General features: G+C 42.3%; 3 protein-coding genes across 6 annotated transcripts in view; 2 read left to right on the forward strand and 1 right to left on the reverse strand.

Annotated features, from left to right (window-relative positions):
• The window catches only part of LOC121589180 (UDP-glucosyltransferase 2), a 30,140-nt gene that overhangs the window by 7,394 nt on the left and 7,123 nt on the right, over positions 1-15,623 (reverse strand). For 3 of the 4 annotated variants that reach the window (XM_041907883.1, XM_041907881.1, XM_041907884.1), the window contains exons 3-4: positions 2,049-2,214; positions 133-316 (exon numbers count right to left, since the gene is read on the reverse strand). In XM_041907883.1, coding sequence (XP_041763817.1) covers positions 133-316; positions 2,049-2,188 — 324 coding nt within the window. In that variant the 5' untranslated portion in view covers positions 2,189-2,214. Of the gene's footprint in view, positions 1-132; positions 317-2,048; positions 2,215-2,351; positions 2,442-15,623 lie in introns of those variants that run through there. The other variant, XM_041907885.1, reaches the window with a different exon arrangement.
• Positions 4,064-8,747, forward strand: LOC121589184. The gene is made up of 6 exons (XM_041907889.1): positions 4,064-4,140; positions 4,213-4,375; positions 4,951-5,055; positions 7,137-7,405; positions 7,500-7,630; positions 8,414-8,747. Exons 1-6 carry the CDS (start codon positions 4,071-4,073, stop codon positions 8,516-8,518), a joined length of 843 nt encoding a protein of 280 aa, XP_041763823.1. The 5' UTR covers positions 4,064-4,070; the 3' UTR covers positions 8,519-8,747.
• LOC121589183 (chymotrypsin inhibitor-like) lies at positions 11,629-12,568 on the forward strand. Its single transcript, XM_041907888.1, has 2 exons — positions 11,629-11,774; positions 11,861-12,568. Exons 1-2 carry the CDS (start codon positions 11,660-11,662, stop codon positions 12,061-12,063), a joined length of 318 nt encoding a protein of 105 aa, XP_041763822.1. The 5' UTR covers positions 11,629-11,659; the 3' UTR covers positions 12,064-12,568.

Raw genomic sequence — 15,623 nt, forward strand, 5'->3', positions numbered from 1 at the left:
TTCCCCCTGGTTGATTAGAATAGAAATGAGGTTGCCCACAAATGTTTCAATGTGTGTGTGTTTTTTTTTGTAGCTTGTAAAGATACTACCATATACATTCAGACAATCCACCCTTACTGCACAAGCACTTACCTGCCAGGAAAATCGGAACACATCCCACAAGGACAGCGGCATATCACCACGCATCCGTGCACCGAGCAGATCCCAGTTCGTATAGTTGCGGATGTACTCAACCAGCCCGGACGGTGTGACCTCCTGTAGACCGTGCAGCGTAAAGTCGGCCGGAAACCCGTTCAGAAACGTTATATTATGACCGCTGTGAGGAAATGGGAAAGAAAAGAACGTAAATGTGGATTAAAAACAGAACATTTTGCCCGAGCACGAGCTACGATCGCTTGACATGAAGCGCTCGCGGAAACATGGGTAGGAAGTTACGGAATATGTTTATGCGAATAATTAACCTCAAGCTATTTACTTGGACCGTATATTTGTGGCTACCGATCGACTGTGATAACAGCGTAGTAGCTAAATTCAGCCATTTGCTGCCAAAAATATTGCACTCCAAAGGTTGCGGATTTCTGTTTTGGTGTTTTGCGTTGTGTGAAACGCAAGGAAATGCCGCTTGCTGAAAAATGAATCCCAGCAGTGTAATGTTAATTTTGCACGACACGACACGGCATTGATTTCGAGGGAAGAAATCTGCTCCGATGACGCAAATGGAAGATTTAATCTATTTTCACCGATCGAACCCTTTCTATTTAACCAACGCTTAAAATATTGCTGCCTTATTACAAGAACCCGTGAAACACGCTCGCAACATAATCTTTGCGGGGTGGTTGTTATTGGAATTTGGTTAGTTTTAATTAGAATGTAAACATAATCGGGCCTGTATTATTTGTGAGAAAATATGAATTTTCAAAGTTGAAGATGAAGGGCTTCTTTGTTTCAATATTAGTTTGTACTAGATTTTCTTAATCTTGCTTCTCTTGCTTGACAGAAAATTACAGCTTTAAGTGACAACGTTGAAGGAGGTTTTGACATTTTATAATCCATAAAACGTTGAAAGTTCTGAGTTCTGAAAGATCTGATACAATGTGTTATTCTATTACTTGTTTTTCTTTTTTGTTTAAACATTTTATACACAATTGATTTAATCATCTTAAATTATTTAGGCCATTTTTTATGAACAAACTACTCCATTTTAAGTGTGACAAACCAACTATATTGCACTGCAATATCTCATTCCATCCCACAATTATAGGTGTGATTTCATCGGAACTCTTTAATCGATAATTTTGCATTTACAGCAACCATCCCCCACATGCGTGTAATATTTACACAACTCATTTTTGCCTTTAAAATTGTATCACCACGGCCAGGGAAAGGTCGAAACAACAACAGCTTTATCCGTTGTATCCAAACGTTCGAAAATCGTATGCTAATTGAAAACTCTCCTAACGGTGAGCTACACGTTCGTGGAATCCAGTAAGCTTGCCACACGGTGCATGCAGGATTTTTCCCTCTCGGATTGGTTTTTTTTTGGCTTTATAAACGTGACTTAGTTTCCTGGTGCTGGGATTATGCAATTACTTGTTTTTTTTTTACGTGTGACTGTAAAATCAGGGTCAGGATTAAACGATGCACGATAACGAAGCTGTGAGCGTGAAGCAGGGTAGTTTTTTTGTGTGCGTGTATTGTTGTGCTTCTCATACATCGATCGTTAGCATGATCCATCCCGCTAACTGGCAGCTTTTCAATTAGCCATGACTCTTTGGCCGATTGTCAGGTTGTTCCGCATGTAAAGGGTGCTGCCAAAACAACAACAAAATAAAAACGCATCCCACAATGCACCGAGTGACGATACTTAATTCCACCAGTGACAGCACGTGTCCATGGGGTACAAAGCGCCCGCGACCAGTGCACCTGATCCTGCTAATCCAATTCCGGCCCGTGTGGGAAGAGGAATCGGCTAAATTCTGTCTATAACGGACGAACATACGCCCGGTAACAATCAGAACCACTGCCGCGCTGTTCGTTAGACTGCTTACCGTGGGATGAGACCCTTGGCCAGTTCCAAAAACGGGATCTTGTGCGATTTGGTACCGCCCATCGTGATCATGAGAATGTCGGCCCCGGAGCAGCAGGATGCGGCCAGCAGTCCCGCCAGCAGCAGGATCCGCAGTGTCATGGCGTTCGGTGCTGGATGATGGCTGGCTGGAAGCAATAGAAGAAAAAATAGGAATATTAGAGAAAACAGATGCGATTTAAAAACGTCGGTCACAGTTTTAATTGGAATCTGACACAAGTGTCACAGGCGAACGAGGGTAAGGAAGGCACACGGGGAAAAGTACATTTTAATGGCGAACAGAATTTCTGATGTAATGTTTCTGCAACTGTCCAAACAACCAACAATACCGTCACTTCAAACGAACTGCACCGGATTGTATCTGTACAGCTACTGATCCGTTAGGCAATGAAAAAGGAAGCGGTAGAACACACCGATTGGCTTTGAATAATTATTCATCAAAAGCGTCTAGTCGATTAATCAGTTGAAGTAACGTCAAATTAAAAATATTTTCAGCACAAAGATTAAGAACAAAAGCTTAAACTACAATTACTGCATGCTTTAAATTATTTTAAACGCCGTCAGTTAACTTGGAAACTGCCATCATTTACTGTGTTTACTCTGCGTAATATGAAATGATTAAAACAATTTGACTTGAAAAAAAAAATTTGAAAAAAAACACCTCAAAGAACACGTAAGCAGAAATGTAACCGAAATCAGATTATACCTCAAACCATTGTATTTATTGCAATCATGTATGATTTTCTAAATCTATGTTGCGTGTCGGTCAACAACTCTCGCTCATTATTGTGATTGTCGCTGCAAACTTCCGACTATCCAGAACAAATTATTTTTAATACCCGTTAAGCACTATGCTTTAGGTACGTTCAGCGCTGTAGTTGTAACTGCGGCGTTCGGGTGCCATTAGACCATCTAATGTAGACGCGTCGACTCCTCTAAATACTAGACGAACTCAATGAACTTGACCAATAATGTCTACAGCAGTCTACAAAAACGTTACGCTAAGCTCTTTTTCTATTTGCACAATTGTGTAAACGCGTCTGATGAGGCTCAGCATCCTATTTTTCAATGATTCAGAATAATATAATCTAAGAAGCAAATGGCTTCATATTTCTAAAATCTAAAAGTTTGTTTTCTGTCATTATAAGATATTTATTCTACAACATGCATCAAGAACAAGACTTTTATCTGTTGTGGTTATCATGTTTCGTGGCAGCTTGGACTGTAGAGCCTAAAGCCCAATACCAACTGCCTCAGTGTTGGCATCGCGGAACGTCACATAATTTTCGCGAATCCTACTTAATAAAACGTCGATGCTACTTAGGTCTTACCTAAAATTATTCAGGTATAATAATGCACTTCTACTACACCAATACCTGCGTCTTGCTTTCACCGATGGAAGTAAACCCCTGATTATAGCCATGATGTCCCAAGGGTTTGCTCATTTCCTCACGACTCGACCGATTGACATTGGCCCTCAACCGAGAGCTACACTTAAGTCCACGGTTGGTTGGTTTCGGCGACGAGTTCAACTATCGGCCCGGTGACAAGCTATTGGTATGTTCATTGATCCAATAAATTACAATTTGCACACTAAAGACATTTTAACTACTTTGGCAAAACAAACATTTGCCCTTCGAAATTGAACCTAACCATATTTCTCATGCTTACTGATGCTTACTTCTATCAATTCAACCAATTCTTAATGTTACATTTCCGAGTCGAGCAACGCAACAGTGCCCCATCGCAACAGATACTAGACAAATATTGAACCTCTTTGCTTGCCGAGCAATTTCAAAGGCCTGGAAAGAAAACATAACATCTCGGAACCCTCAAAGTAGGAAGGAAAACAAAACATTCCTCAGAATTTCGTTTTTACAGCTTTCCGCCGATTGCTCAGTTGCACACGGCTTGAGGCATGAGCTTTTGGGTATAAAACGTAGACAAAAAGCGATACGGATCCACTTCCAGTATCAGCCCAGAAATGAAGCTTTTGCTAGTGTTTTCCGTCCTGTTGCTGATCGGCAGCCTAGAGGCGAGTCGCTGCGTCCATCGTACGTGTAGTGCTCTCGGGGGCTCAATTTGAACTGCAACGTTCACGATTACGTTCTTCGTTACATTCGCAGGCCGGTGTCCCAAGAATGAAGTGCATTCCTGCTGTGCTCCCTGCCCGCAGAAGGCGTGCATCACGGAGACCGTCAAATGCCTGTCGTCCTGCCTGCCCGGTTGCGTCTGCAAAAAGGGATTCGTAAGAGAAACGCAGTTCGGTAACTGCGTTCCAGTGAACACGTGCGACGTGTAACCAAGCCGCTACCGTAAACGTCAACAAAGGGTGTGCATTAGCAAGCGGCAACGATGTGTCGACAGTAATGTAATTGTAAAATATAGTATAACTATTCCCTACACACTTTTATCTATCTGACCCAGATAGCCTTTCAAATGCGCTGCAAATGAAAGAACTTGTAGTTTGTGCTGAAATATGGCTGAAATTGTGCTATTCAGCGCAAGAAAATATTGAATTTCCCAGCAGCACATTAACGCCATTTTCAAGAACTTCGACTTCGACTATACAACGTTCAACAAATAACTATGACGGTAAAACTTTCTACTTCACCTCTTTTTTTTTGCGTTCGTATTAATTGTTGTGAACGCCGGAGAAGAGCTTTTGGAATATAAAACCCATACAGACGTGACACTGATTAGTCTCAATCAATCAAAATGAAGTTGTTGTTACTGTTTATTCAAACGCTGTTGTTCGCTGGCTGTCTGGAGGCTTCTCGCTGCCCTCCAAGTATGCACTGCATAGTTTTTCCGACATACTCCTTCCGTCGCTTAATGTTTTACTTCCTTCATTCAAACACGAGCAATTCTAACTGTGCTGCTGGTTGTACGCCCGGCTGCGTCTGTACGAAGGGTTTCGTGCGGGAAACGGAATTCGGCAAATGCATCCCGCTTCGACTGTGTCCTCGGTCAGCGAAGCCGGCATAATAAGCGCTCGGCGTGGAATGCTGTTATAAATTCTGGTTCATTAATCCACATTCCGGGTTTGGTAAGAGTAATTGATTTTTCGTTACTTCCAAGCGTCATGGCCAAGTGTGCGGGATGTAAAATTCCATGGAAAACCATAATCGGTTGTTTCTGGATCGGTAAATTTAGTACGTTCATCATGCTACCGTGTTAAAAAAAACTATTCCATTAATGGAGCGTTTTACGATTTCAACTAGCTTTTTGGATATAAACTTTGATAATTGATGTTAATTGCTAAAGTTTAATTGTTGAAAGTATGTCAATTTCAAATTTCTTTATTTTTGCACACCTGAAAGTGCTAGAAACTGCTCAAAATAATGTTTTGCAATTTATTGAATTTATTACACAATGGAATGTGGTTCATTGGAATGTCTTTTATCGTGCAGTTCAGCATAGTTAGCTCAATAGTTTAATGTGCTAAAGAGGGAGTTTGACCAAACCTTTACAAGAAATTAACTAAACAGTTGCGGGACCACACAACAAAGAAGGCTCCCTCAAGTCTAGTTTAATTTTTCGTTACAGTATAGTAAATCTTAGAACGAATGAGTTGTGGTTTTTCGTTACAACCATGCAAAGGAAATAAAATACAATATTGAGAAGTGCGATTGTTACATGTAGACTGTTGTCCAAACATCCAAACACGGTGAAACGCATCTGTCAATTCAGTATGGAAATTGCAACCCAACAGACTAACGTTTCGCGCAAACAGGCTACAAACTTCATTTTTCTAGTTTAATACGTAGAACATGCCAATGATTGAATGAAGACTGTTTCCTGGAACAAAATGTGGTAAAATTGCTCGAACCGTTGGTACATCAAATGGTTCACCATTCAGCTAAACTTCTATTTCTACCAATTTGCAAGGAAACTGGTGTTGTTGATATTGATTTGTTGAATTGAGGGTGCGGTATTGGGGTTTCTGTATTAAAACTAACGAACGGACTTTAAGGCCAACGTTCGAGGCAAACGTTTGCTTTTCAGAGGTTTAATCACCATTGTGAAAATAATGGGGAGTTTTTGTGTCAGCTGCGACAAAACATACTGTTATCGTTTCTCTTCATTTTTGCATAAGAATATATCTACATATTTTGTGTAACAATAGTGAGTGAGAAAGAAAGACAGCGGGAGATAAAAAGAAAGGGAAAGAAAGCAAGCTAAAACCAAACCAAATGCAAGAAATCACCATTTTTCTCAAACACCATGCGATATTCTTTCGATTCACCAGTGTGAAATGTTCTGTTTTGAACGTTCAGCTCAACGTTGGTATGTAAATGAACTGTCGATAGCAGCTATATCAAAGGCTGCACGCTTGGGGAGCTGCAGTTTTCTCACGTGAATACCTTCATGGCCACGGGTTTGGCATACGCTTCCCCATCGGCTCCAAACCAGGCAGAATGGTATGCACTGGTATGAATAAAAATGTTAAGTTCCTTCACGGAGAACCTCCAAGGGAGGAATTGATTCTAGCACACAAGGAAAGCAATGACACACACACACGCACACGTATCCATGATGGGTCGTGAGCTCGGCAAAGAAATTCAGAATTGCTTTTTTCCCAGTCGCAATAAAGCACCTTGGATAAAGTTGGTTTTGTCTCTGACACAAAGTTTGTTCTGCAACTAAAATATCTATCGACTATTATTCTCCATCGGTAAGGTTGGTGCCTGCTTGTATGTAAAAGTCCGGCAAAGCCATTCCTATTCGTCGCCACTCGAATATACTTGCGCATGCTGAACATGCAACTAGCTTAAAGAACGAACTCCATTAAAGTCTGTAGTCGATCGTCCAGCTCGTTCAGTAAAAATCTGTTGCAAATGACAGACTTACGTGCTGAATTTTTCCCTTCCTCGCACCCGCACACTCTTTGGAACATATTTCGCCATTCCAAAAGCAAACAGACATCGATTACCGATTTGCTCAGCTGAAGTGTGAATCTGCTCCGGGCGTGTGGGCGCTGTGTTCGGTTTGACAATCGATACTGTACGGTTACTGCATTGCTCCGAACCGTTTGTGTCACCTCCAGCATCAGCATCGCGTCAGCGCATCCGTCTGCCGAGATGAATTGGACCATCGTTCTGATAGTTGCTGCCGGGTGCAGTATCTGTGCTGCTCAAACCACCGTAAAACGCTACCCGACCGGTGTAAACGCTACCCGGCACGGAACAACCGGTCGAAACGCTACCCGCCCCGGAACGACCGGTGTATACGTTACCCGGCATAGCACGACCGGCAGCAGCGTGCGGCCCTCGAAAGGATTAATTCCGGTGGCTCCCGGTGCTAAGTGTCCCATAAGTGAGTAGGAAGCAGAGTGTTGGAGAGGCGAAATATTACAATAGTAATCTGTTGCATCTGTTTTATTGTCGTCGGTTCTCCCTTCGCATCGCAGCTACATGTGGACGGAATGAGGCACTGCAAGCGTGCGGAACATGCAACCAGATAACCTGCTCCGGAATATCCACGGAAGTGTGCCGACGATCGTGCTACTGCGGCTGCCAGTGCCGACGGGGTTACGTACGGGTGACGAAGAATGGACCATGCGTTCTACCGAAGCAGTGCCCCCGGCTGCCAGCAGTGTAACGGGGTAGCGACACTTTCAGCTCAAGCAAGGGTTATTAATCCACAGCTTATTGATTGAAATTGTACACACCCTCAGCATGTAGCGAAGGTGCCATAAGATGGGATGATAGAATACGAAGAACATATACAATAACATACAGAACATTGAAATCGAACTCCTTCCTGTTTACACTGTGTACAACACATTGTGATGCAATGCAATCATTTTTTGTGCAAGGGTTGTATCGTGCCATCATGCAAATCTATGGTGCGTGTCGATAAACGCAATGAGAACGAAGATCGCATTGTTATGTCAAGGATGTTAGAGAGCCGAAATAATTGTTTTAAAATGACTTCAAAATCATACCAGCTTCCGTTCAGAACAGTCATTTCGATCGGTTTAATGAGGGTGCAATTGTTGCATAAAAAGATTACAAAACTGCCAGAGTGTTGTGTCTCTAATGTTGAAAAAGTGTATTACAAGAAGTATTATTTTACTGTATTTATTTTTATTAATCATCCGAGCTTTCCGACAGGGGTTTCAAGAGTTATCATAAATAAGGGATGTAAACTTTATTAGTCGGGAATTGAACGGCACGCTTTTGCTATTGGTCTCTAAATGAGCTTGCTAATTCGCTAATTCGTAGAAATTCGCTTGGGCGTAGAATTAGATGAACTGGACGTGGATCACGATTCTTTCATACATTTCAGTTGATGTGCCATGATAATGCTTTGGTAGACCAGGACGTTCTTGATTTCGACGAAAAACGCGTTATTTTTGTGAGCGACCTGGTCATACGGTGCACGTTAATATTTGTATTGAATGAAATGAACGATCTAGCGTACTAGAATGTTATTTATTTCGACGGGTAGGACATTCTTTTGGTGAACGACCTGGTCACACCGATGACCGATGAACGAACCGATGAAAGTTGATCGGATGAAAGTAGATTGTTCGTTCTTTAGAATAAACTAAACTATTCGTTGGGTTCTGGTTCTTGGGGAACGCCTCTACGTAGAATTCCCTTCCCATAAAGCGTTCCAAAATTATCGTAATCCCTACAAATCGCTGTATCATTGCATATGTTTTATTATTCCACATTTTCTTGTTACAAATAAATAAATATATAAATATCAGATAGCACCTTTAACTGAATAAAATTCTATGTATTCTAGTATGCAGCTTAATTTTAAACACATGCATTGAAGGTTTTTATTAGTGAATGGTGATAATAAATCAACTTGTGCTAAAATTGTTTTCGTCTTTCCTCGTTGCTGTGCGAAAATGCTAGCTTTTGCAAGTATGGGACGGCTGATTCAATATTTACGCGCAACACCGCAGGAACATTTCAAAGCTTTACCTAGAATTTGGTTATTTCGTTTGCGCCAAAGCTTTAACCGAAGGTTTAATTTAAAAGTTGACCAGGGTACGTGGCCCTACTATTTGCTCTGCCGTTATAAAAACATTAAAACAATGTTGTCATTCGCATCACAATAATGTTTATTCGACTTTTTCCAAGGGGGTATTGTAAATGACGGCGCCACATGCCTTGATCCACGGTTTCAATTATTTCAGTATTGTTTTTTGTGTGAATTCTGCAAAATCAAAACGAAAGCATTGTGGATAAACCATATGGTACATATTTCAAACATGCAGACACTACATAAATACTCAACTTTCCATCACAGTGAACAAAGTATCAAAATATATCGGTGATTACATTCCAACTACAGAAGCTGTTTGTAGCGTTTCTATTTGTTCACGTGTCTGCGAATTTAAAACAAATGTTTTGAACAGCTGGAAAACAATTCGTTGCGATTCGTATCGTCGTTGAACGGCAGCTCACTGCAGCACTGCAGTTGTGATGAGTATCAGTTGAGTTAGTTTAACGTTTGTGGAATTATATATTTTTGACTATTTTTATCAAACGTTAAGAGCAATACGCTACTGAATGCATGCATGTAATTTGTTGTGAACAACGAAAGGAGTTTCGCTACAACGCCATTTACCCGCACACATTATTTTCTAATACTTAGTTGTGCGTTTAACGTTTTTGGTGATTTTTTTAAAATAATTTTAAGTTATTTCTAATGTCGCTCGTCATTTAAAGTCGAATTTAATTAATTATAAGTTGTTCTTATACTTATATTAACTTCTAAAACACCTCGCTTGTTGCTTACTTTGATAGTTTTTTGGTTATTTTAATTGAACATATCTGGTAATAAAATGATCCGGTTATCGAAATAATAACAGATGCTATAGAGCACGAACGATAAGTGACGAACCATCAGAATGGTAAAAGCATTTTATCCAGCCTTAAGAGCAACATCAATTTGCATTTGTCTTAAAATAAAGCAGGAAAAATATAGTGTTCCAAGTCAATCAAAAACGACTTGATTTGCAATAATAATATAATATCCATAAGCCATGCCCATGCCTGCTGTATTATAATTCACGAACATAGTCATGTTTTTAGGTCCAGTGACACATGGGCAAAAAGAATGTGTGTTTCGTTTGCTGTCAGTATGTGTAGACGTTTAAGATGCTCTATCGATTTACAAACCCTACGCTGCGCTAAAGAGGAAACACTCCAACGTTCCCTAAACCTTGTCAAGTGCAGAAGACTTGCTAAGGGGCAAATACACACTCACAAAAAATCAACTATCGACGCTATAATAAGAATATTTTTTGCCACTACACGCTACGTCCTCCACAGCTCTTAGCTATTATTTTAATTCACAATACTTATAGCGATTGCAACAGAGCATTCAACGCGTTTGGACGCGTTTTGAAAGGAATCAGATGCATCTACTTCATTGTAATTTTAAAATGAATAAACTCATCCCATTGCCGGCTCGTTTCAAACACAAACATGCTCAAGTTCATTTCACCAAACCATGCTAAACGAATTGCCATTAGCTGCGAGCTTTTCAGCGGACAAACAAAACGCTTTCACTGGCGCATTGACGCAAACGTCGCCGAGAAGCCGAGAAGGGAAGAAGCAAACATTGCCGATTGGGTTGCGCCATGTAGCGCAAACCAGCCGGTACCGGCACATGGTGGCAGCAGGTGGACAAGCGGGATGTGCGGCAACCGGTGGGCACAAACACCCGAAACCGTTGCATAACACGATCGCGGTCATACGCCGTAATTCATGATCCTCGCGCGCAATGCAATCGGGCCGGGGCTGGGCCCTGGCTGCTTGCTACGCTGTACCACTTTCCTCTTGACCAAGAAACGGTTTTCACGAACGGTTGACCCGCTCGGTGCATGCAATTAGCCGGCCTGAGATGTGTGTTTTATTTTTTTAATGAATTTCAGGTCAGCCTCTTGGACGGTGGACCGTGGCGCCCGATCGAGAATGCTTATCTTGATCTCGGTTTTTTTTTATTTCTTTTCGCATGCCCCCATCGCTTTGACGGCGTTGAGGTGCAATTAATTTGGGTGAAGCAAATCAAATGCATGAAAAGAGCTTTTGTTGGGGTTTTCCTTTTTTTTTCGATTGCGTGTACTTTTAGCAGGAAAAAAAAGAAGCTTTTGACATTCCACTGCGTCTGACAAGTGATTGCGCAAACGACAGCGCTTCGGGCGACGCATTCCATAGCAACCATTTTTAAAATTACCGTTCTTTTTTGAGTGTTGTTTTTTTCCCCTCTAGCTTCGAGATGTACAGTAGCTTTGCAAAACGGAAAGAAATAATTCGTTTTCACTGAAGAGCAGCCATCGGGAATGCATTCGACTATTGGCACTAACACGTCCTGTCTGACATTTTCCCTATGCTGTGCCTTCTCGTCATCCAAACAACGCAACGCTTTCACGGCAATGACATATTTTTTCGGGGAAGTATTTGTATGTACCTCCACACCATTTTGCACGATACATTTCCTTCTATTTGCACAACTGTTCTACCGGGTTGGCGCCCAACACACCGATGTGGCGCTAAAAAAAGGTCATCAATTTTCCCGCTGCTGTCGAGCGTGTTGCACACGATGAGATACGAAATCACTGTACTGCTGCTGCTGCTGCTTTTCACACTGTGTCCGTACGCTTTAGCGAAACGATCGTTCAGTCTTCTATCATCCGATCCCTGCCTGGAGAAGCGAAGTAAGTGTTTAAATTAAAGGGTCGTTGTCGCTTCTAAAGCCACGCGTTTAACGCTTCTTTCATTTTTGTACACACGCTTACTGCAGCATGCGGCAAGAACGAGGAGTTCGTCTGCTGTGGACCCTGCGCCGAGCCAACCTGCACCAAACCGGAGCCTAATGCCGACTGTACCAACGTCTGCGTAGCGGGCTGCTTCTGCAAGAAGAACTACGTACGGCGCGCCATCGGTGGATCGTGCATCTGGGCGAACAGTTGTCCCAGGCGTGTACAGACGACCAAAAAACCATAACGTTGCTTCCTCTCTGCCCAGCGAATGTTCTAGTAAGTGAGCTCACTGGTTGTAGCGATACTGTCGCCTAGTTAGATCGACGAAAGCAAACCCTTGAACGAACGTAGGAGTGCAATGGCCCGCGTGGGTCATTTGTTTGTTTCGTTTGTTACAGCCAACGTCATTGGCCGTAGATCCAATCGAAAGCAGTAATTGAGTTCGTGGTTTGTTGAACTAGTAGTGGCTAGTTTAATCGATGTTCATACGGCAATTTCTTCGCTTACTTTTGCTGCTCATTTGCAACTGAACAGTCACAAACGAAAGGTGAATGGTGTAGTAAATAGGGCTTGAATAAATCACTATGAGTTAAGGTGTATAGTTAGGGGTGAAAATGAATCCATATAAACTCTATCTTTTTGCGAACAATAAGGACGCAAGTTGATCGATTGGTAGCTTTTATTTTTAGTTTGGAAAGCTCTCCAGTAGATTGCAACGAGCACAGAGTAGCAAAACTAAAACATTCGAATTCTCCAATGGTCGTCTATTCAACATTCAGGAGATGATTCAAATCGTGAAACGAAGCGAAGTGTCGTAATGATTTGGACTTCAAATATGCAATTTTCCATCGGGATGCTCCGGTCGCCATACAGCTCGTGGGTCATCCTTTGCCTTCTTTACTCTCAGTAGAGGATGAATACCGCAGAAGGCACGATTACTCTGCACAATGTTTCTCCAGATTAGCTGTCCGAAGATACGACCTTTCTAAGATAGCATAGCGCTTAATATCGAACTTGACACCGTCAACTAATGCACTGCCTCCCCAATTCGGCCTGAGTCTTCGTGTTTCTTACACCGTTTTAAAAGCTCTAAGTCCAATCTTATGTTTTAAGGACTCACTTTTGATGTCACACATTCGGAAAAAAATGCAAACATTTCAGCACCATTTTTCCCAGATAAAAAGCAGTAAAAGCAAATTCTCCTCTCTGGAGATGTTGTTCCCCACGACTCACTCGAAACGCAATCTGTTACATGCGGTGAATGAAAAATTACAACGACGCAAATGTTTCACGCGGGGAGCAACAACAACAACAACAAAACATCAATATCTCCCTAGCACTACACACCGGGGAATAGTATCTTCAGGTGGCGCAACCAGTGTGTGCGTGTGTGCGTGTAGGTATAACCTTGATTCATGCAAATCATGGCACAATTGCTGCAAATCACTCATCCTCCCCACTGCCATGGGAATTGGCCGGGGAAATTGAAAAACGTGTGTGGAAATTCGTAACCGGAAGTGTGAGAAGCTACCGACTGTGAACACTGTGCTCGCAGGAAATACACATTAAAGGGAAGAGGAAAACTTCTACATGCTTTGCATACAGCAATGGGGAAAACTGCAAAGGAACTAAATGCACTTAAAGCTTCCAGGATCGAGTGCATCAGGCTCCGTGCTTGCCAACGTTAAAATGCTTTAAAAAAAAAAAGGCCTATACATTTATTACAGCATCACAGTTTGTTGGTCTCTGTTGATCGCTGTTCTAAAGCGTTTTTCTCGGCTCGTTCTAAAAATCCGCCCCCCCCGAGCCGTACCCGTCAAGCCCACCATCGCAAGCCGGCTGACCTAGTGGCCGACTGGAGAGTCGCCTTTGAATTGTGAACACCGTGTTGCCATTGCTGCCGTTTGGAATAGGGCCACACGGAGCGGGTGACATTTGTGAGCCCGACCGCTTTGTGATAAAACGAACGAACACGTGCAAAAATGAAACAAACCCGCCCAAAGCTTTCGGTGCTACGGGCGCTCAAGCAATGACAAAACACCAACTATGCACTTTCCGATGGTTGACACCCGGGAGGGAATGAAAGGAAAGGCCGAAGAATGGCATGGCGAATTTGGCCGTGGGAAAGATTGTTTGCATCGCTGCCCGCTGCAAATATGAATGCCTGTCAGGAGGAGCAATAAAAAAAAAAGAAAATAAATCAGAAAACGCTGGAACGCTGGAAGGATAACGATAAAAATGGAAACCATCCTGACATCGTTCGCGAGTTGCCAGGTCCTCTCGAGTAGCGATAAAAGCTTGAATCACGTCAAAACATGTTTGTGGTTTTTGTTTTTCGTTTTCATTTTTGTTTTCCTTGCCATCATCCACCCATCTACCATCCATCAGGAGCCGTAGCTCGTGCGTTATAAAGCACAGCATGGTTCAACCGTTTCTCTGCAGGCGCAAATACTAACGCTTGGCTACAATATGTGCATAATTGTGTTCTAAAACTATGCACACAAACACAATATTGCCAAAAAAAAAACAACCGGAAGAACGCACCACCATCCCATGGGAAATCGCCGTGGGCTGTGTTGGCACATTTTGACAAGCGGGAAAGGCACATATGTGTGTTTGCTGGTGCGTGAGCTTTCGTGTGCCGCTGGCATCAAGCGCACCCGCTCTGTTGACCTTGTCTCAAGGTCCCTTCCCACTGCGGATGCGGGTTAATGCACTCTGGTACGTTCGAACGCTGCACCGATCGCCCTTCGCGTGTGCAGCGATTCGGGCTTGATTAATTCTTCTGCAAAAGTTTCGCACAACCATGCGCTTGTACGTGTGTGTGTGTGAGTGTGGTGCACGGTGGTGCACTTTTAACAACGCTGGAAGCTGGCGAGCGTTGCTGGGACTTGTGCGCGCGCGTCAGAAGTTTACACCCCGGGAGAGGAAGTGGAGGTTGGTGTATTCAAGTTTGCACTTAGCTTCTGATACTACCAACGGACCCGGTTCCCCTAGAACGTGGAGCACTTTTGGTCGCAGTTCCATTCACTCGGCAATTGAAGGTTAGCATGTCGTTGGTACACGTTAACGAGAATGGAAAGTAAAGAGTATCTGTGGTTTGTTTTGGAAAAAATACATTTTAATGCTTTTGCAGTGCGAAATCCGCCGCTATATCATGTTTGCTTGGAAAGAGATGTATTTTTTTGTAAAACTTGCTGTAGCAGTAACGAACTTTACCCTTCATCAGGATTTTTTTATTAGGGTAAAAGGGATATTGTACTTCCTGCTATTCATTTCTCTACATGTTTTGGTCGTTTGTTTACCATTCAATATGGTTTACAATGTTTAAGTATGTGATTCCACCAAAACTGGTACAAAATAACCTTACGCTAATAATATTGCATACCTTCAGGCGCTTTGCAAGGACGAGCGACGATTAAAGGACAAGCTTCACTGCGTATGTGTTAGGCATGGACCTACTCATAAAACATGTTATTTATTATCGATTCTTTGTGACTGACACAGCTGCAATCAAGGATTGAATACCCGATTCCTTCCTGTGTTGCATTGGAATAAATGATCTTTAAAATATGAAACAAAATTTAAATACTTTTAGCTACAGCGCTCAACTGTACTACGTCAGATCTCTTAAAGTGGTGTCAAGAGTGTAATTGCACGATGTTCAAATTGGATGCGAGTACACTGAATATAAAATTAAACACATCCAAGCCGGTGTGAAGGTTATTTCGGTTATTTTAATCTGTTTACGATAGAGTCAACCTTCCAAACCGCTGTGCTAGGCAGCTTCCTCGTTAGCGTGTG

Source organism: Anopheles merus, chromosome 2R (genome assembly GCF_017562075.2).
Source record: "Anopheles merus strain MAF chromosome 2R, AmerM5.1, whole genome shotgun sequence".
Lineage (NCBI taxonomy): Eukaryota > Metazoa > Arthropoda > Insecta > Diptera > Culicidae > Anopheles > Anopheles merus.

Bases quoted from the DNA above. Each gene is read 5' to 3' on its own strand.
- LOC121589184 (XM_041907889.1), top strand. From the start codon at position 4,071: ATGAAGCTTTTGCTAGTGTTTTCCGTCCTGTTGCTGATCGGCAGCCTA. The intron at 5,056-7,136 runs GTCAGCGAAGCC...TGTCACCTCCAG, and splicing joins CCGCTTCGACTGTGTCCTCG to CATCAGCATCGCGTCAGCGC. The intron at 7,631-8,413 runs GTGACGAAGAAT...TTGGTAGACCAG, and splicing joins GCCGACGGGGTTACGTACGG to GACGTTCTTGATTTCGACGA.
- LOC121589183 (XM_041907888.1), top strand. From the start codon at position 11,660: ATGAGATACGAAATCACTGTACTGCTGCTGCTGCTGCTTTTCACACTG. The intron at 11,775-11,860 runs GTAAGTGTTTAA...CGCTTACTGCAG, and splicing joins TCCCTGCCTGGAGAAGCGAA to CATGCGGCAAGAACGAGGAG.